The sequence below is a fragment of the Protopterus annectens genome, chromosome 4.part0 (genome assembly GCF_019279795.1).
Source record: "Protopterus annectens isolate FY-2018-M chromosome 4.part0, PAN1.0, whole genome shotgun sequence".
In the NCBI taxonomy this organism is placed as follows: domain Eukaryota; kingdom Metazoa; phylum Chordata; order Ceratodontiformes; family Protopteridae; genus Protopterus; species Protopterus annectens.
The window spans coordinates 1,601,718,766-1,601,740,411 of record NC_056733.1 but is presented as its reverse complement, the minus strand read 5'-3'; the positions used below and the strand labels follow the sequence as shown (position 1 = coordinate 1,601,740,411).

The 21,646-nt window shown below is 41.3% G+C and overlaps 1 protein-coding gene across 1 annotated transcript in view; it reads right to left on the bottom strand.

The window, feature by feature from the left end:
* NDST1 (N-deacetylase and N-sulfotransferase 1) overlaps nt 1-21,646 on the bottom strand; it is a 1,661,305-nt gene that overhangs the window by 1,020,703 nt on the left and 618,956 nt on the right. The window contains exon 6 of the mRNA XM_044069371.1: nt 9,513-9,667. Within this exon, the coding sequence (XP_043925306.1) occupies nt 9,513-9,667 (155 nt within the window). The remainder of the gene's footprint in view (nt 1-9,512; nt 9,668-21,646) is intronic.

The window sequence follows — 21,646 nt, the reverse complement described above, 5'->3', positions numbered from 1 at the left end:
CACCTAGCTTAGTGAGTTTTTCTATGATTCCTGAGTGGTGAATGGTATCAAAGGCCATCAAGGTAGGCTGTATGAACCACCCTGCCTTCATCCACAGCTCTGGTGACTGACTCAAAGTCGTCGACCAAGTTGAGCAGGCATGATCTACCCTTCACAAAACCAAACTGTGTGGGATTCAGAGTTTGGAGATTCCCTATATCCTTGTTTATTAGGTTCATGATGATGCATTCCATAGCTTTGCACATCAGACTTGCCAGGCTAATGGGGCGATAGTTCCCAGGATCTGAAGTCGCTCCTCCTTTGTGGAGAGGGATGACTGTAGTAGTGTGCCATTCGGTAGGGACAAAGCCTGAGGTGAAACTGTGACTGAACACGGCATACAGGTGAGGTGCCAGTTCAATCTGTAGTTCATGTAGAACACAGCCAGGGATATTGTCAGGTCCCATAGAAGCTGTATTCTTGGCCTTTGTACAGGGCTGTTTTAACCTGTGCAGCAGTAACACTAGGTGCCTGGGAATCTACTGGTATTGTGATTGGTCCTTGGGGGGGGGGATTTGGCACTAAATCTGTCGGCCAGTATATTGGCAATATCTTTTGGCTCAGTATAGGAGGTACCATTGTGCAGTAGCTCAGAGGAAATCTGGATATTGCCTTAGAGGTTCTTTACATAACTAAAGGTGGCCTTGGGGTTGTCTTTATTATCTACTGCAATTCTGTTTTCATAGCTAGCTAGAGGATTTGATGAGGGATCTCAACTTTTTGTTGAGGCTGATAAGGGAGTTTTTCCAGTCTTGGCACTTCACCTTATTCCGCATCAGTTTTCTCCCTTCTGCTGCAGAGTTTGTTTATGGTACGGGACCGCCAGATTGGCTTCCTTTTTTTGGAGGAGAGTGCCTTGGTTCTATTGAGTATGGCAAGATCCATGCATTTGTGTATGTATTCGTACAGTGCACTGGTGCATGATTTGGCAGTCATGCAACTATTCTCCACTTGCATGGGTGCCGTGAAGTTAGCCACCTCTGTTCTTAGGAGCCCAAAGTTAGCTTTGGAGAAGTTTTTCATGGTGGTTACCTTCACGGGGGATTGGGGGGTGGGAAGGTAATTAGTTTGTGGTCTGATCTAACCAGGGAGGAGTTGACTATTGATGTAAAGCAACTGTCACCCATGTTAGTAATGACCAGGTCAAGGATGTTGCTACATCTAGTGGGGGTAAGAACGACCTGGTCCAGGGCACTGGAGTTAATAAATTCCAGGAAACATTGGGCAAGTGTATTGGTACATGAATAGTTTTCACAGGTAAAGGATGGGTAGTTGAAGTTGCCTAATATGAGTGTGTTAGGGTTGGACCCCAATATTCTCCAGGGTGCTTAGGAAAGTGGAGTGAGTGAGTGTCTTGGGACATGGCTGGGGACCTATAAAAGGCTAAGACCTGAATCGGTGTCTTACCCAATGTTAGCTGCACTTGAACTATCTCTGATGCATTATGTTGGGCTATCAGTCTGGAGGTGTGCACATTCTTTATGAATATGGAAACACCACCACCTTTGGAGCTTAGGTCCAAGTTCTGGGGCCGAAAGGTGTGGAATGAGTTATAGCCTGGTAGTGCAGGGGTGTTTTTTGCTGCCTTGAATCAAGTCTCTGTTACAGCACAAATGTCGATGTTCTCCATTTTAAGGAGTGCTTCCAGCGAGTACATTTTTGAGATTTAGACTTCTAGCGTTGAGCAGCATGACCCTCAGATTGTATTTGTTTGTGGCTGTTACGGTGGCAATTTGGTCTTTGGAACACCACCTAAAAAAGGCACTGTAGGGGTGGCAAGAGCCTTGGCCAGTATCCGGAAGCCCAGGGGTGACAGATGCAGGCCATCTCTGGCAAAGCATCGAGGTCGGTCAATCATATCATCCCAGACAGATACTGGATCCCCTTAGAATGACAACAGAAACTTAGCCAACTGTTGAAATCAATCATTTTCTACTTGTACTGTGGTATCATTCTGGGTGATGGTAGGATGCTGCTCAGGGCTAGGGTCGTACCCACCTGGACTACATAATCTGAGAGCTCCTCCATGTCTCTCCATGTAGTCCAGGGAGGTACATCTCAGGTCATTCACACCCACATGTACAATGACAGACTCATATTTGTACCTGTTGTTGAGGGACATGAGTGAGTGCATTATATGGTGGATCCTAGCACTTGACAGGCAGCTGATGGTTACTTTCTCCTTATTTAACCTAGTAGTTATAGCAAGGAATAGTCTGTTTCTTAATCACTGTTTTGTTTTCGCCCACTGCACTTAAAAACCTTGCAACACAGCAATTGCTTAAGGTTTTTATATACAGAACATGGCCTTTCTGTAATAATCTTACAAAGTTCATTACCTGAGCATAATATAGTTGAATGTATCTCTAATATTCTTTGTTGTATACTCCTATTATATTTTGTAATATAACTAAGAGACCAGTTCCTATTAGCCATTACAAATTCATTATAACAATAGGTAGGTTGTTACACAAATATGGACAAGCCATTCCAACACGTTCAGAGACAACATATTCAATAGTCTCCTTAACTAAAGTGATATCATATCCTCTGGAGTGAAAGTCATTTGCCATATGTTCTAATTCCTTTCTGAACCCTTCTTCTCTAGTATTTAACCTGCCAGCACATAGCATTTGACTTTTCACAACCCCTTTATAAACATGTTGGGGGTGCATGCTATTAGCATGCACATATCTAGTCGTCTGAACATTTTTTACTATATATAGATGTATGCAGCTCCTCATTAACAATACATAATGTAACATCCAAAAAAATTATATTTCTTTTGAAGACTTTACATTGAACTCAAGAAATGCTGTGTTTATATGTAATTCTTGCACAAAGGTTTCTAAGGATCTGCTATTACCCTCCCAAAGAAGGAAGATGTCATCCACGAACCTTTTGTAAAATTTTGACTGACTTCTCTTAAAAGTAACACATGATGTAGTTAAATCATAAATATAAAGTTCTTCCCACCTTGTAAACACCAAATTAGCATAACTGTTTGCCTCTGGGGTTCCCATAGCCACTACCAGTAACTGGCGATAGTAAACCTATCCAAAGGACAATACATTGTTTTCCAGTACTATCTCTAACATAGAGCAAATAGATGAGATTTTACTTGGCAAATAGTCACTATGATGAGCTAACAGCTCTCTTACATACTGAACATTCCAATATCATTAGGAATATTAGTAAACAGAGATTTAATACCCACCGTCACTAGTAAAATACCATTTATCCGATTGGCACTCAGATGGCTTTTCAGAGCAACAAAAAAATCACTGGTATATCTTATAAAGCTGTTACTAAATCTTAATACTGACTTCAGTTGCTATTCAATAGATTTTCATATAGCTGTAGTTACCCATTTTCCTCCTGACACTATAGGTCTTATGGGTGGGGAGGGTAAGTGCTTATGTATTTTGGGAAGGCCATATATTATAGGGCAGCTAGGGTGAGGGGTATATGCATAATAAATCAGGTATGATTGTACCTTCCATCAAACAGCCATACAAAAACGATTTTACCTTATAAATCATGCTATTTAAATCATTTATATTAATTCTTTTGAAAGTATTGTTTTCCAAAAGTTATAACATAAACAGATTGTATTTTATTACATCCATTATTACAGTTTTTCCTCCTTTATCTGCCTGCTTTATAACTACATCATTTCTAAGACACAAATTAAGTAACACTTTCCTTTCATTATCCAAGTTAAAATAATTGTTAACTTTTTTCTTAAAAAACAAGTCAGAAATATTATTTTCGCAAACTTTTAAAAAAGCATTAACTGTAGAAGAGCTATTAGATACAAAGGTGCTGGCTGTCTTCAGAGCCCCATCATAACAACCACTCTCAGCTGTAATTAAATCAAAATGTGCTTCAACTAAGTATTAGTTTAAGGGTGTGCACACTTATGCAACCAGCTTATTGTATGGTACATTTATTTTTTATATTTCCCCCTAACAGATTTGTTTATTTTTCAATTGAATTGTACACATTATATGTCACATTAAAGGTGGGAAAAGTTTTGAAATTATTTATTGTGGTCTTATTTTTTTATATCATAAAAACCTGGCATTTTAACAGGGGTATGTACACATTTTATATCCACTGTATCTAGGGAACAGATCATCACTACTCTCTCAAAGGCAAAATATACAGCCTCCATGGGACCCGAAAACATCCCAGGCTGCATCCTACATGAACTCAGCCCTTTTGGAGGAAACCATAAAAGCAGCAGGAGTGACTAAAATCTTCTGAACTTTCTTGCCCCTAAGTATAAAAAGGAGAATTCATCCTGACAAACAGCTGTAGCCCACATTAACTGTACACAATAAGGGAGATGAAAGATGGTAACTGCTAGTGCTACTGCAGCAGTGAATATGAACATCTACTATTATAGGTATGTACAGCTTGCACAACTGTACTTTGTTCACCATTCTCAATGCTGCAGTAGCCTATGAGTAGGCAACTGTAGCTAATCCAACCTGAGATGAGGAAGTATAAGGGTCCATGAGCCACTGGAGAATAGTACTAGCAAAGCCTGCTCTGGACCTGGAGAAAAAGAATCCCGTTTGCAGTGCTTTGTAAATGTACGAATATAGGAATAAGTTACTGCCTCTAGAATGGTTCCAGAGTCCATCCCTTTCCAGTATGCAATTGAGAAAACTAGTTAATGATACAATACAGACCGAGCCTGTGGACAATAGTTAACCTGAGGGTTGACAGATTCTGTGAAAACTTCACTCCCCTGTCCCCACCATACATACCCCATGACATCCCTATTACTTTTCCCCTACCTTTTATCTCTGAAGATCAGGTCATAAATGCCCTCTCTAAGGCCAAAAACACAGCCTCTATAGTACCTGATAACATCCCACACTGCATCCTACATGGGCTCCAAAATGAATTAGCAACACCATTGGGTATTCTTTTCAATTATAGTCAAAGTACCAGCTTTGTCCCAGCTGAATGGAAAATGGCCACTGTTATTTCCTTTCACAAAGGTGGTGCTTCCACTGACCCTGGGAACTATAGACCTATTAGACTTACTAGGCTTACCTGCAAGGCTATGGAGCGAATCATCATGGACCTTATAAACAAAGATATAGGTAATCTCCAAACATCTGACCCTACTCAGTTTGGATTTGTCAAAGGGAAGATAATGCTGTTAAACCTGGCAGATGACTTTGAGACAGTCACTAAGACCCCGGACAAGGGAAAATTTGTGCATACGGCCGACCTAGACTTAGCCAAGGCATGTGACACTATCCCCCACTCAGGCATTATTGACAAACTCACCCAGCTAGGTATCAACCCTTACATTGTTAGATGGGTCACTAACTGGCTCACTGATAGAACCCATATAGTCAAAACAGGGGAATCCATGTCCAACAGCAGATCTGCAACCCATGGTGTTCCACAGGGATCAGTCCTGAGACTTCTACTGTTTGCAATCTACTTCTCTGAAGTACAAGCAAAAACTAAAGGTCTGTGGCTGACAAAGTTTGCTAATGACTGCAAACTGGGAGTGGTCACAGAATCTCTAAATGATGTCAAGATCCTAAAAGAGGGTCTTGCACAAACAAATGATTGGTGCCAAAGTCTTGGCCTTAAACTCAATACAAAAAAATGTATCTTCATCCCTTTTAGTAAGGGTAATGTTCCTGCTAACTACAACAAAAATAGCAACATCTTAAGTACGCACTCAGTGGTGAGAGACCTGAGCACACAGAAGCCTTAACTTTGACCAGCATGTCTCCACCGTGGTAAGAAGGGTATTCTACATTGCACATCTCATAAGTAAGGGCAATGCCGCCAAACAAAAAAAAAATATATGTTATAACCTCCCTGCACTCCTTCCTCATCAGGCCAATAATTCAGACGATGCCCTTTTTGGTATGCACCTTTCCCCACAGCAATTGAAGAAACAGTAAAGGTTCCTCACAAGGAAAATTCAAGATCTTCAGTATCTGTCCTATGTGGATCGTATGAAATCACTGTCACTTTATTCTGTTTCACACAGACTACTCAGTGGTGATCTCTGCCTTGCATACAAGGCAATCTCTGACCCTGCTTTACTGGAAATACTGCATCTCTGCAAGTCAAATGGTACACGGGTTACTCACTCTAAAGACTTTAACCTAGTATGTGACAGTAATAGAACCTGCTGGAGGGACAGATTTGTCTTCCAGAGGTTAGCACACCTTTGGAACAGACTATCACTTCATGTCTAACAGAGCACCTCATTGGCCCTATTCAAATGCAATCTGACGATTGGATGGGTAACCGTAAATTCATCCTGGGGGTTCCACCTGTGCCCTTCTTGGACAAACAATAGGTGCTGATCATTCCCCCTGCTTACAGGGATTCAACCCTCTCTAAAAAAAAAAAAAATTGAAATCTTGTTACAACAAAGTAGCAAAGTTTGCCAACAATGCTTCACATACCTCCCATCACTGCATATCCCTTCAAAAACTCAACTGGTTTGAACTACCTCGCTTCCTAACTTACCTGCAACTCACCACTGCACATAAAATCATAACTAAACCAGAAGATTGCCCATCCCTAGCCTCACTAATGTCCCCCTACAACCCCGTTAGATACCTCAGATCAGAAAATAAATGTCTTCTAAAGGTAGAATTACCAAACCTTACAGCAGGCTCAGCTTTTTACTCCACTGCTATAGCCAAGGTGTGGAATTCCTTATCCACCGCAAGCAGAAACACTTCTAACTGCACCATTTTCAAGAAATCTCTGCAAGAATACCTCTCCAATCTATGGCTCTGTACATGCTCGAATAATTCTTCCAGCATTACATGAAACTAGAAACCTATTCTAACAACTTTTAACACTTTGAAATATCCAGCTATCTTCACTTAATTTAACTCTTCTCCCTCTCAAGTTTTATGTATACTCAGCTACAAGATGAAATTTAAAGAAAACAAAGCCTAATTCTAATTGTATATCAACATGTATGCATTGTACCTGGATGCAAATCATTGTTATTTTTGTATTCTGTATAATGTTGCTTACTAGTAACTTGAATCTGTTAACAGTCGTTATGTAACTTTATCTGATCAATGTATCTGTAATATCCGGAACTTTTCTCCCCGGGCCTCCACTGAAAATGAGTACTCCTAGGCCCAGTGGACTATCCTAGAAAACAATGCAAATAAATAAGGGTAGAACTTGGCTATGCTTGTAAGGGCCCTAGGGCCATTAACTTAGTAACCTTCTATGATATTAGAAATCATTCAATTCCTGCCATTTGTTTTTTTAACACCAAACATGTTTATTAAACCATCACTTTCGACACAGGCAATCATACATTTACATAAATTAAAGCAATCCCCACAATCCTAGTTGCAAGCATATTACATCACAAACCATACTGACACACTCCCAGTTCCAAACATTATATATCACTTACAGTCTACCCACTCATTTTCAAACATTACATAGCTCATTTAAGTCTTGCCTTCTTTTAAACCTCATTCCTCCCCTGTATGTATTGTTCCCACAATTTCCATTTTCTCCTTTGGAGTTTGCTCCTACCCTTTCCTAAAGATCTCATTTCCAGTTGTTTTATCTCTTGTTACTATATTCACTACTTCTAGTATAGCTGGTTTAGATTACCTGAATTGGGACCTAGGCTCCAAATATGACATATAGCCTTCATGGCATGAATTGCAGTCAGCAATTTTTGACAGTGACATGCTTTTATCTGATTGAGTTGTCTCACAACTCTTTGCAGGTTTACCCCCATTGAAACCACGCTACACAAAAAATCTGAACAGTCTGTCTGCACACACTGTTTTGAGGTAGGTGGAGAAAAAAGGAAACCCGGGAATGAGTCATTTGATTCCCCACCCCCCACCCCCACCACTGCAGTTCTGACTTTACAAAATCAGAAATTGGAATTTGAAATTCTAGGGGGGGTGAAAATGTTGGGTCCTCATATTTCTGAGGTAACATATTATCTTTCTCATATGCAGCCTGGCAAGTGGTATCATGGGGAACACAGAAGCCAAAATACCAGTATACTGAGAAATTCTCTGGCAGAAGTTTCAGACTAACAAGTAAAGCTCAGGAACACTTCCAGACATAAATCCACCTTGTCTTGAGGGTTGAAAAGCCTTTTGCACGACAGTGCCTATAAGGTACCTCAGAAAATAATCCAGTTTGATGGAGTATGAGAGGATTTTTGCAAATTTATCTGGAATCCCAGATGAATTAGGAAAGACGTAACTTGGGGTTAAGGACTCCCAGATCTGGGCAAAGACTCCACACAGATAAGCAAGTGATCTAAATAAGTATAATGTGAACACCCTGCAGTCTGCAGATTTTTTAAAAAATGCTAAGTGGAGTAGACAGCCCAAAAAGTAATGCAAGAGAATTAATATTGTGACTTAAATACACAATATCAAGGACGTACATGAAAAGTAAGTATTCTTAAAGAGATACACTGCAGTTGTGACAGAAATCAAGTAAAAACATGCATTACTGTATAAAAGTGTAGAAGGGTTCCCCACAAGGGATCTAATCTGTCTGACAGGAAGCCTTGGATAACTGCTGTTCAAGAGAACCCTCAAAGTTGGATCTGCACAAGGCAGCAATAAAGTATTTAAGATTTTAGCCGTTTTAGCTGTTTTTGTAGTTCCCACCAAAAGCTGTTAGTCTAGAGGCAGCTAGACTGACTGTGTGGGAGGAAGTCAAGAGATTTGGAAACTTGGCCAGTTGCTAAATCCTTGGCAGGATACCACCCATAGACTACTGCAGCAGTGAGAATGATGAACATATGTAGTTAGCTCTACTGAACACAAAGAGAACTGCAGCTCAGGTGGTTAGAAAATGTATTACAAAGACTTACCAAAATACAAAAACAACGGAGTGCTTATATATAAGGAAAGACTTAAGTCAGCATGCTGTGTGTACAGCAGAAAACAGGATGGGAAATTGACATCAATATACTACACAGTCATGGAGCAAGTGGAAAAGATGCAGCCGAACAGGAAGGATTGGGGATGTTGAATACAAGTGATGGAAGCTGAAGATGGATGGCAGAGACTCAGTGAGAACAGTAGAGTCCTGGAATCCTCTACCAAAGGAAGGGCAAACAATATCAATTGAGTTGTTCATGGTTGCCACAGTAAGATGAAAGAAGGCTGACACATGGTTAGGGTATGGCAGCTGTAGATGGGGGTAGTTGCATCACAAAGCACAACTCTATACTCAGCAACAGGATTGTTTTTCTATCAGCCAATTTGTATATTAATACACTGCACTTTTAATGATCTATGAATCAGTCCCATATTGGACATTATTGTTCCTTTCCTAATTTTACCATTGATACTTCCATAGGACCTAACATTTCTGATCTAATCAAGGAATTTTAAGAACTTATTAGCAGAAGGAATGGTTTTCAATACTGCAAAAACGACACACACATTTTTTTTACTTACAGTGGCAAATTTCCTGTTCAGAACCATCTGCTCTGCCAGAACTGACTGGTTGTGAAAAAGGTGAGGTTGCATATGGCTCCACATGTGAGGGAACCACCAAAATTCATTAACATAGGACAGGAGGAGATCATCACCTTGATCTTCTTCATCTGTACCTGGGGAATTAAGGAAATTTGATTAAACAACGTCACGTGTAATGAAGTTTTCTCCACAGAGCTCTACATTCAGTTTTGGTGCTGGCTGCAAAGTATGTCTATCTTAATGTAATTGTTTGTTTACAATAGTATAGTATATGCACTGCACTTTCTGTATCTACTTCTAGACAATTTTCTTCTGCTACAAATCATCCAATGTTCTGCAAATATCAGGGTCAAAAAGCTTACAGTAAATATTTTGTTACAAGCTCTTATTACTTTGTTTTGTACTCCAAAGTGGGTTCAGTGAGTGTTACCCAGAAATTTCTCACTGATGTCCACTGACTAGATATCTGCTGCATGGCTGTGTTACTTGTCACACTGCAAGAAAATACATAAAAAGTTAAATGCAATAAATTACACTAATGCTAACAGCAAGTTTTTTTTGTATAGTCCTCAGCTGAGGTACAAATATTGTTGCTAGCACAGTAATACTTGTCAATGATCATGAATGCCTTCTCAAACCAGAAAATCAAACATTACATCTCAGCAAAGGTGAACTAAATGTTACTGAGCAAGCATGACTTTCAAATTATTTTCTCTATCACTTTTAAGCAGTGAAAAATTTAACTAAAAGTTCAGTAGGAAACAAACAAGAACTTCTGAAGGCCAGCAAATGAAAAAAAGATGGATCAAGCAAACAACAGAATATGTCTGCACTGTGATGAGAAGATACTTGTGAACTCCCGGAGCTCAGCTGGGCAGATGCACTGACACACAGTCAGACTGCTATACAGGGAAGAAAATGTGGCTGATGAGGTGCAAAAATAGAAAGGTAACCCCACGCAAGTGTGTGCATGCCTTGTTGAATGTTACTTAGTAAACATTTGTAACAGTGGTGTACCAGGGATGGTCAGACTGAGCACAGTCCTGTTACAGCAGAAACTCTTTAAGAAAAGCACCATTAATAAATAATAAAAACAGCAGCAATACAACATGAAAATGAGCTATAAAAGCATTAACAATAGACTAAACATAACACTGAAGAATGATACTGTCCTGCCCCTTTTGCCCAACACAGTTTTTTTTTCAGGTTTTTTTTTGTTTTTTTACTATCATACTTTTAAGGCTTCCAAAGCGGAGTGGGGGAACAATAAAATGAAAGATGGTTATGTGCACAAAACATTTGTTTGATGGCAAACACTGTTTGTTATAGTCTTTTTTTAAAATTAAATTAAATACTCTTCAGTGGGTTGTCTAAAACCTAGAATCTATCTTAACATTCTTAAAATATCTAGGTAATCAGTCAAACACGCTTACCTACTAGTCAAAGCCATTAACTGCAGTTGCCCCTTCTTCCACCCAGTTTCAAAAGAAAAGAGCAGCAAGTGGCATTTTCCATTCAAAGAGCCCACTGAATTTACCTGACACCCTATTTTGCACAGTGCTACCAAATTCAAAATTCTGTCTTTAGTGTCAGTACGGCAGAGAATATAACATATTCACACATTCTAAAATTAAACTTTAAAACTAACGCATAAGCTAACCAGTAGCTCTAACTGCCAATAAGAAAAGTACATAACCTCTTTCTAGATCCATCCACTCACCTAGATTCTTTGGAGGAAGTGGCAACTGCCCCCCCCCCCCCTTTTTTTTAAACACTAGAAAGAATGGGAACTCCAGTAAAGTCTGCTTTCTGGTTCCTATGCAGATTTTGCCCATCAGAAGGGGCTGTACGTAACTTCTGTCTTTTCTGAGGTAAAGAACTATAAATATGGGATCACTTCTACATTCTTTGATAAACCACTGAACTATTCAAAGGGAGTATGGAAAGCTCAATGCCAAAGCTCTTGAGATTTTAACAATTTGTAGCCCCTCTTTATGGAAAAGTTAAGAAAAGGATTCCTCCAAACAAATCATCATTAAGAGGGAGAACAGACAGAAAGGACTGATGATTGTGCAAAATCACTGTACTCAACCCAAACGGGAAGATGTAAAAGTTTCAACGGAAGACAAAGGAAAAGATAATATCTACTTTATCTACCTTATAAAAACAGTAGTTGATACAGATCGGGTAAGTTGCTGAGAAGACTGGCACACAAAAACTAACCTTTGTTATATGGCATGCAATGATTTGGTCTATGTGGTACTGATAATGTCCTGGGGCTGGCCCTGCCATAAGGATGGCTCAAAAATACTTCTACTCAAGTCATTAGGTAGTTTAAGTACCAATTCCTGAATCTGCACAGATATTCCCCTTTGGTTCACGAACTGACAAAAGCCCTAACTACAAAAAAACAAAAATATGCCCACATACAAGTGAACTGTACTCTAACCCATATAAACAAAAGTAAATCAGAGCAAACTGGCTATCAACACATTTCTCACATTTTTTAAACAAGAAACAGCTTTAATAAATCATGTATGACACAGGCAATCATACATTTATATAAATGAAAACAAACCATATTGACAATTTGTCACAAACTTTATACATCACAAACCATATTGACATTATTGTAATTGCAAACATTATACATCACGTATAATCTAGCCATTGTCAAACATTACATAGCTTATTCAAATCCTGCCTTCTTTTAAACCTCATTCCTCATCTGCTGCATTGTCCCGACAATTCCCATGTTTTCCAATGTAACCTGCTCCTACCCTTTTTCTAAAGATCCAAATTCCAGTTGTTTAATCTCTAATACTATATTCACTACTTCTAGTAAAGTTGGTTTAGACTTTGATTTCCATTTTCTAGCAATTACTTTTTGGCAGCCACCATACTTAAGACTCAGCAAGGTTTTACTATATCTAGGCAATTCAATTCTGTATCACAGTGCAAAAAAAAATAATTTCCTTAGTGGCACCAATTTGCTCACCCCGTATCTCTGACAGAGGAGAATGCAGGGAATCTTAAAGTCTGCCAACTCATTACACTCCCAGAAAATATGTTCCCAGCTACCTCTTTCATCCCCATCACACCTCCACCATTTGCTGTCTAACCGAGGACAATTCTTTCAGTCTATTTGGGGTATAAAAATACCTATACAAACATTTCCAATCAAAGATCATAAATCTTCTAGACTTTGTTGCATATTTGGGAGACATACATATATTCCCCCATTGTTTGTTTATTTCTAAATTGCTTATCCAATCTCTCTTCCCAATCCATTCTAACCTCCTCAAACTGATTCTTATAGTTATTGTGATGCCCCTGCACTGGCTCAGTAATCAAGAAGCCTCAATCCTCACCACTGGCAACGGTGAGAAACGTACGCACTGGAGGATGACAAGTGTGTACACAGTAAACTGCAATTTCCCTTAAGAGCACACCGAGACCACAGTCAGTCTGGGGCTAGTTTCTTCCTCTTTCTCCAGATCCCCATTAAGACTCCCCACTGGCACAGCTATAGAGTTGAGTCCTTAGCCAAAGTCCCAAGCCATGTCTTCCAACACTCTCGCTGTCCAATCAGTGCTTCGTGTCCCTGGCCAAGTAGCTGACACACACACTCTGGGATTTGATTTATATATATATATATATATATATATATATATATATATATATATATATATATATATATATATATATATATATACACACACACACACACACACACATATATATATATATATATATATATATATATATATAGGTTCATAGGTTAGTAGGTTTATACTAGGCTATCTGCCCTAAGGCATTTATAAGCCTAGCCCAAATTTTTGTGGCTTACGCCACCCCTTATATGAAAAAATACTGTGCCCATTAGTTTGTTGTGCCTCTGTCCAGCAGTGACACAGAGATGATTCCGGGTAAACCTCGATCTCCCATCCACAGGTCTAGATTTCTCTTGAACAGAGTCAGCGAGGTGCTCTGCCTCACATGGACCGGGATTTTATTCCACAGCATAGGGAGTCTCTGAGTGATAAATCTATCCCTCCAGCACGTCCTATTTATATCCGTGCTAAGGTTTAAGTCACTTGCTCTAGTGGTTTTGGTGGATTTGGATTTTTTGAGGTGGAGCATGTCCATTAATTCCGGGTTGGACATGGCCTTGTATGTCAGGCACATGTCACCTCTGAGCAGACGGTATGCGACTGAATAGAGCTGGAGTTTCTTCAATCTGGCAGCATATGACAGATTTTGAAGTCCCTTTATCCTTTTGGTGAGGAACTTTTGGGGTCTCTCCAATTGCTGCAGATGTCGGGTGAAATACATCTCGAATGGGGCATTGTACTCGATCATTGGTCTGATAAGTGAAGAGTACAGGGGAACAATGACCTCACTAGATCTGGATGTGAATCCCTTCATGATCAGGTGGGCAATGTAGAAGGTCTTTCTAACCACTTTAGCAATGTGAGTGTCAAAAGAAAGGCCACTGTCAACCTGGGTCCCCAGGTCCCTGATAACCTCTTCTGTGCTTAGTGGATTGCCACCTATATGGTAGCTTGGGGTTACCTTGTTTTTCCCGAAGGGTATGACTATACATTTTTTGGCGTTTAACTTCAGGCCATGGCTCTGGCACCAGCTATCTGTTTCCGTGAGTCCCTTCTGAAGGATATCCGTGTCCGATGCACTTTCCACTATGGCGCCCAGTTTGCAGTCGTCTGCAAACTTTGTCAGCCAAAGTCCTCCCATGTTGGCCTGTACTTCTGAGAAGTAGATGCCAAACAATAGGGGGCCAAGGACCGAGCCCTGTGGGACACCACTTGTGACCGGCTTGGAGTCTGACACAGCGCCAGCAACTCTAACCCTGTGGGTTCTGTCCTTAAGCCAGTTTGCAACCCATCTTGTGACATATGGGTTTACATTTAAGCTGGTAAGTTTTTCTACAATACCCGAGTGGGGTATTGTGTCGAAAGCCTTTGCACGGTCAAGGTAGGCTGTATGGACTGCCTTTCCCTCATCAATGGCCTTGGTGACTGTTTCGAAGAAGTCGACCAAGTTCAAAAGGCATGATCTTCCCTTGACAAAGCCAAACTGGGTCGGGTCCAATGTCTGCAAGTCCCCTATATCTTTGTTTATGAGCTCCATTATGATCCTCTTCATAGCTTTGCAGACTAGACTTGTTAAGCTTATGGGCGGTAATTACCAGGGTCCGTGAGGCGCTGCCTTTGTGGAGTGGGACAACAGTTGCCGTCGCCACTCCTTGGGCACGTATCCTGTGGTAAGGCTGAGATTAAACAGCTGCCTTATGTGCGGGTTTAATTCCTCATTTAGCTCGTGTAGCACACAGCCGGGGACACCATCCGGTCCCATTGATGCTGTGTTTTAGCTTTAGAGAGAGCAGCTTTCACCTGCGCATTTGAGATGTCCGGGAGGCTACACTCGGCTGGGATAGTTATCTCTCCTTTAGGGGAGAGGGGTGAAGTTTGCACTGAACCTGTCTGCCAGTATGTTGGCAATGTCTGTGGGTTCAGTGATTTTTGTATCATTTTGGACTAATTCTGAGCATATCTGGGAGTTTCCACCCAGGTTCCTAACATAGCTGAAAAGGCCTTATGATTGTCCTTTGAATCCATGGCAATTTTTCTCTCAAAATTGGCCTTAGTTGATTTTATGAGTGCTCGTATTTTTTACTAATAATGATCAGGGTGACTTCCTTTTATGGATTTTGTTCTATCATGTAATAGCTTTCTCCTCTTATTGTAAAGTTTGTTAATGGCTGGGGTCCACCAGACTGGACGTTTGCCCTTTGTGGAAAGAGTCTTGGTTTTATTTGGGATTGCCTGATCCATGCAGTCCTGGAGGTGTTCATAGAAGGCATTTGTAAGGGCTTCCGCAGCTTGGGTTGTGGTTTCCACTGGCTCAGGGGCCTTGAAGGATACCACACCAGTCTTGAGTAGTGTGAAATTTGCTTTAGAGAAGTTCCTCACTATGGCCTTTTTTGTTTGGGGTGGGGGCGGGATGTGGATTTCCAGTGAGATTAGTTTATGATCAGATCTCACCAATGAGGGATATACTTCCGGTGTGGAGCATTTTGTCCCCATGTTTGTGACAATGAGATCTAGTATATTTTCTCCTCTCGTGGGAACAGTGACTAGCTGTTCCATGGCATTTGAATTTATGAACTCCAGGAACCGTTGGGCTAGAAAGTTAGGGCTTGAGTAATGTTCCCAGTCTATATTCGGGTAGTTGAAGTCACCCAATATGATGGTGTTTGGAGATACATTTATACCCTCCAGTGTCTTCAGGAAGGCTGTGTGGGGTTCCTGAGTTTGAGAGGGTGGCCTGTAGCATGCTACAATTTGTAGAGCAGTTTTGCCTATGGTTAGTTGCACCTGGATGGTTTCTGAAGCTTCGTGCGTTGCCACCAACCTGGAGGTGTGGGTATCCTTTATGAATATGGATACACCCCTCCTTTTGTGGTGTGGTCCGGGATTTGGGGCGGAACGCATGATATGAGGTAAAACCTAATAGTGCCGGGTGCTCTCAGGAGCCTTGAACCAGGTTTCAGTTACAGCACAGACATCGATGTTCTCCATACTGAGAAGGGCCTCGAGTGCGTGCATTTTGAGATTTAGACTTCTGGCATTGAGCAGCATTACCCTCAGTTTCTTCCCATTTTGTTTTTCTAGGGTGGTAGGTTTAGAATTTGGGCCTTGCCTAAAAAGGCACTATGGGGTGGCAAGAGCCTTAGCCAATATCCGGAATCCCAGGGGTGACAGGTGCAAGCCGTCCCTTGCGAAGCAGCGTGGCTTGTCAAGCATGTCATCCCAGGCAGACAGACACTGGATCCCCTTTGAATGACACCAGACATTAAGCCAATTGTTAAAGCTGATCATCTTGTCTCTATATTGTGGCATCATTCTTGGTGAAGGAAGGATACTGCTCAGGGTTAGGGTCATACCTGCCTGGGCTACATAATCAGAGAGCTCCTCTATGTCTCTTTTCATGTAGTCCAGGGAGGTACGTCTCAGGTCGTTCACACCAGCATGGACAATACACACACACACACACACACACACACACCTGGGAAAGGCTGTCACAGGTTTACTAGCTATGTCCCCTTCTGCCCAGACTATAAGGTAGTTAACACTGCCACCAGAACCCCTTATTAGCTACTTCAAGGCCCTTAACAAAGGGTGTCCAATCCTACTGTGTAATGTTACTATTAAACCAAATGGTAGCCTGACCAACAGCAAGGCTATTTAGGAGTGGCCTGCACAGTGTCACCAAATAGATATGCAAGTACTCCAAGAGCTTAAATATCTCTATACAGACCAGCCACAACTGAAAGGTATAAATATATTTAATAACAAATAATAAAAGAACAAGATAATACTCAGTAAGTAATCATTACATCAGAGTTCAAAATCACAGGAAATATTTAAACAGAGAAGTTGTGACTGCAGCTGAGCTACAAAATAGAAGTATCATCTTGATTTTTTTTGATTATTTTTACAGATTACTGTTTTTACAATTTAATATATATAAAGCACTTTGTCTATTCAGTATCTTCACAAATCCTTATCTGTTTAAAAACTTTCATTTGTCTCTAGTGCTTGCTGTCTTGTAGGCTATTTTGTCCCACCCTCCCTCCCTGTTGGTGTTTTGCTCTTATACTTGGTGGCTTTGCAGTTGCCCGCCCCTACTGTGACACACCTCCCAGTCTAGTGTCATTAGCTCATTCTGCTTAATACAGAGAGAACATTTGATAAGGCCTTCTGTTCCTCCTTTTTCCCTTTCAAAAAGTAAAACAAAACTTTTTTTTTTCTCTTTCGCCTGAACCTTCTTGTGTTCTGACTGTCCTTCTCAAACATTTTGGAAATATACAGTATATTTCAGAGCATTTGTTATAACTGTATTTGCTATAACTGATTTAAGTATTTTTTTCTGGCTTTTTGATTATTTACTGCTTAGCGACTGCATTTTAGCCTGTTTATACAGCTCTGCATTCTATTTAAACTGTTTTTGTGTTGATTAACTGTTTTGCACTTTTAAAAAGTTAGTTGTTGCTTAATTTTACCTGTAGGCTAACACACTCAAAGCATTTATAGCATTTACTGTCTGTTTTTCCTCTGTTTTCTGCAAAAAAAGAAAAAAAAAATCTTGTTTTCCCGCCTTACTGAACTAGAATAGTCCAGTCTTCAGAGTTTGCTGATCTCTGGGCTTTGTCTTGGTTCCTGTGCTATTCCATATCCTTATTTGGATAAAAGGAAGTGTCTTTGTTCACCAGTGGGAGTGGGGAGCAATGAGCGGCCTATTTGTCCCTAGAGGAGTGGTTCCAGCCAGAAACTTGTAGTCTATTGGCCATTTTGGGTCAATTCCTAGCTCTTTTCAGCCTCCTGTAATAAAGCCCGCTTTAGCGCACTTTTTCGCTTGTATTCAACTCAGCACAGCTCCTCGTGGTGTACTGCAGAGTTCTACAAGCAGCAGACAGCAAAAGAGTGACTTTTTCCTGATTTAAGTATTTTTTTCTGGCTTTTTGATTATTTACTGCTTAGCGACTGCTTTTTCGCCTGTTTATACAGCTCTGCATTCTATTTAAACTGTTTTTTGTGTTGATTAACTGTTTTGCACTTTTAAAAAAATTATTTGTTGCTTAATTTTACTTGTAGGCTAACACACTCAAGTGCGCTAGCCGTTTAAAAGCATTTATAGCATTTACTGTCTGTTTTTCTTCTGTTTTCTGCAAAAAAAAAAAAAAAAAAAATCTTGTTTTCCCGCCTTACTGAACTAGAATAGTCCAGTCTTCAGAGTTTGCTGATCTCTGGGCTTTGGCTTGGTTCCTGTGCTATTCCATATCCTTATTTGGATAAAGGGAAGCTTCTTTGTTCCCCAGTGGGAGTGGGGAGCACTGAGCAGCCTATTTGTCCCTAGAGCAGTGGTTCCAGCCGGAAACTTGTAGTCTATTGGCCATTTTGGGTCAATTCCTAGGTCTTTTCAACCCCCTGCTATAAAGCCCACTTTAGCGCGCTTTTGCGTGATTTAGCGCGGAGTTGCCCATAGAGCACTATCGGGCAGCGCCAGTTAAACTATTTCTGGCTCCGTAAAGTCTGCTCTTCAATTTTTCCCTTAGAACTTCTCTACTTGCAATCTAAACAGTCTATTCTCTATCTCAATAGCTCAGCACTTGCTCCTAAAGCATTTTTATATAGGTAAAGTACTTGTATACTAAACAAAGTACTACATTAGCCTAGAATCCCCTTGAATACCCATTTCCCTATAGGTCCCTTCTGACTCAGTTACACAGCAAACTTTTTCACTTTTTCTAGCATGTCGAAGGGTCAGTTGCTAGCGTCCTCTCCTGTTCAGCTGGTGAATCTGGGCATCTTGAGGCAATGTTACAATTGCCTCATGTACACAGACAACCCACTCCTTCTCCCACAAAACACAAATACATGTGAGAGATGCAACTATATAGCCAAACTGGAGGCTGAGCTCTCTCAACTCAGGACTGGCAAGACCAGACAGGAGGAGAAGGAAACCACGCACACCACAAACCCAGTTTCACATAGAACTATCACAACTGCAAAACAAACACATAAACACACAAAGACATACTCGGAGGCACTGATCAAAAATCTACCAAAACTACAGAGGCCTCCAAAGCAGACACCCAAGCAACTGCCACCTCAAGATATAAGACATGCAACACATAGTTCTCAAAGTCAGTGTGCTAAACAGTCACAGCCCTTAAGGCCAAACACAATGCCAGACACACTTGTTATAGGTAACTCCATAGTCAGACACACTGACGTCCCTCTCACCAGACTGAACAAGGAAAAGATCACAGTTAGCTGCCTGTCAGGCGCTAGAATCCGCCACATAACACAAGCACTCAGGTCACTCCACAGCAAGTACAAGTATGACTCAGTCATTGTCCATGCCGGTGTGAGTGACCTGAGACGTACCTCCCTGGACTACATGAAAAGAGACATAGAGGAGCTCTCAGATTATGTAGCCCAGGCCGGTATGACCCTGACCCTGAGCAGTATCCTACCCTCACCAAGAATGATGCCACAATACAGAGACAAAATGATCAGCTTTAATAATTGGCTTAATTACTGGTGTCATTCAAAGGGGATCAATGTCTGTCTGCCTGGGATGACATGCTTGACAAGCCTCGCTGCTTAAGGGACGGCTTGCACCTGTCACCCTGGGCTTCCGGATATTGGCAAAGGCTCTTGCCACCCCATAGTGCCTATTTAGGCAAGGCTCAAATGATAAACCTACCGCCCTAGAAAACAAAAATGGAGAAAAACTAAGGGTAATACTGCTCAATGCCAGAAGTCTAAACCTCAAGATGCGAAGCCCTCCTCAGTATGGAGAACATCGATGTTTGTGCTGTGACTGAAACCTGGTTCAAGGCTCCTGAGAGCACCCCAGCACTATCAGGTTATACCTCATATCATGCGTTCCGGCCCCAAAATCTGGACCGAACCACAAAAGGAGGGGGAGTATCCATATTCATAAAGGATATCCACACCTCCAGGTTAGTGGCAACGCACGAAGCATCGGAGACCATCCAGGCGCAATTAACCATAGGTAAAACTGCCCTACAGTTTGTAACATGCTACAGACCACCTTCTCAAACTCAGGAAACCCACACAGCCTTCCCGAAGACACTGGAGAGTATAAATGTCTCTCCAAAGACCATCATATTGGGTGACTTCAACTACCCAAACATAGACTGGGAACATTACTCAAGCCCCAACACCCTAGCCCAAAGGTTCCTTGAGTTCATAAACTCAAATGCTATGGAACAACTAGTCACCATTCCCACAAGAGGAGAAAATATACTAGACCTGATCATCACAAACATGGGGACAAAATGCTCCACAACGGAAGTATATCCCTCATTGGTGAGATCAGACCATAAATTAATCTCACTGGAGATCCACAACCCGCCCCACCCCCAGCAAAAAAGACCACAGTGAAGAACTTCACAAAAGCAAACTTCACACTTCTTAAGACTGGAGTGGTATCCTTCAAGGCCCCGAGCCAGTGGAAACCACAACCCACGCTGCTGAAACCCTTACAAATGCCTTCTACGAGCACCTCCAGGAATGTATGGATCAAGCAATCCCTAATAAAATCAAGACCCTTTCCACCAAAGGCAGGCGCCCGGTCTGGTGGACTCCAGCCATAAACAAACTCTACAACAAGAGGAGAAAGCTACTACATGACAGAGCAAAATCCTTAAATGGGAAGGCATCTCTGATCAATACTAGCAAAAACTACGATCACTCATAAAATCATCCAAGGCCAACTTTGAGAGAAAAATCGCTAATGACACAAAAGACAATCATAAAGCCTTCTTTAGCTATGTTAGAAACCTGGGTGGAAACTCCCAGATATGCTCAGAATTAGTCCAAAATGATAAAAAAATCACTGAACCCACAGACATTGCCAACATACTGGCAGACAGGTTCAGTGCAAATTTCTCCCCTCCCTCCCCCCCCAAAAGGAGAAATATCTATCCCACCAGAGTCTAGCCTCCCAAACATCTCAGATGCCCAGGTGAGAGCTGCTCTCTCTAAAGCAAAAAACACAGCATCAATGGGACCGGACGGTGTCCCCGGATGTGTGCTACACGAACTCAGTGAGGAACTAAACCCATACATAAGGCTGCTGTTTAATCTTAGCCTTACTACAGGATACGTACCCAAAGAATGGCGTACGGCAACTGTGGTCCCACTCCACAAAGGCGGTGCTTCTACGGACCCTGGAAATTACCGCCCCATAAGCTTGACGAGCCTTGTCTGCAAAGCTATGGAGAGGATCATAATGGAACTCATAAATAAAGACATTGGGGACCTAAAGACACTGGATCCTACCCAATTTGGCTTTGTCAAGGGCAGATCCTGCCTTTTGAACTTGGTCGACTTTTTCAAAACAGTCACTAAGGCCATTGATGAGGGTAAGGCAGTTCACACAGCCTACCTTGACCTAGCAAAAGCGTTCGACACAATACCCCACTCGGGCATCATAGAAAAGCTCACCAGCTTAGATGTAAACCCATATGTCACAAGATGGGTTGCAAACTGGCT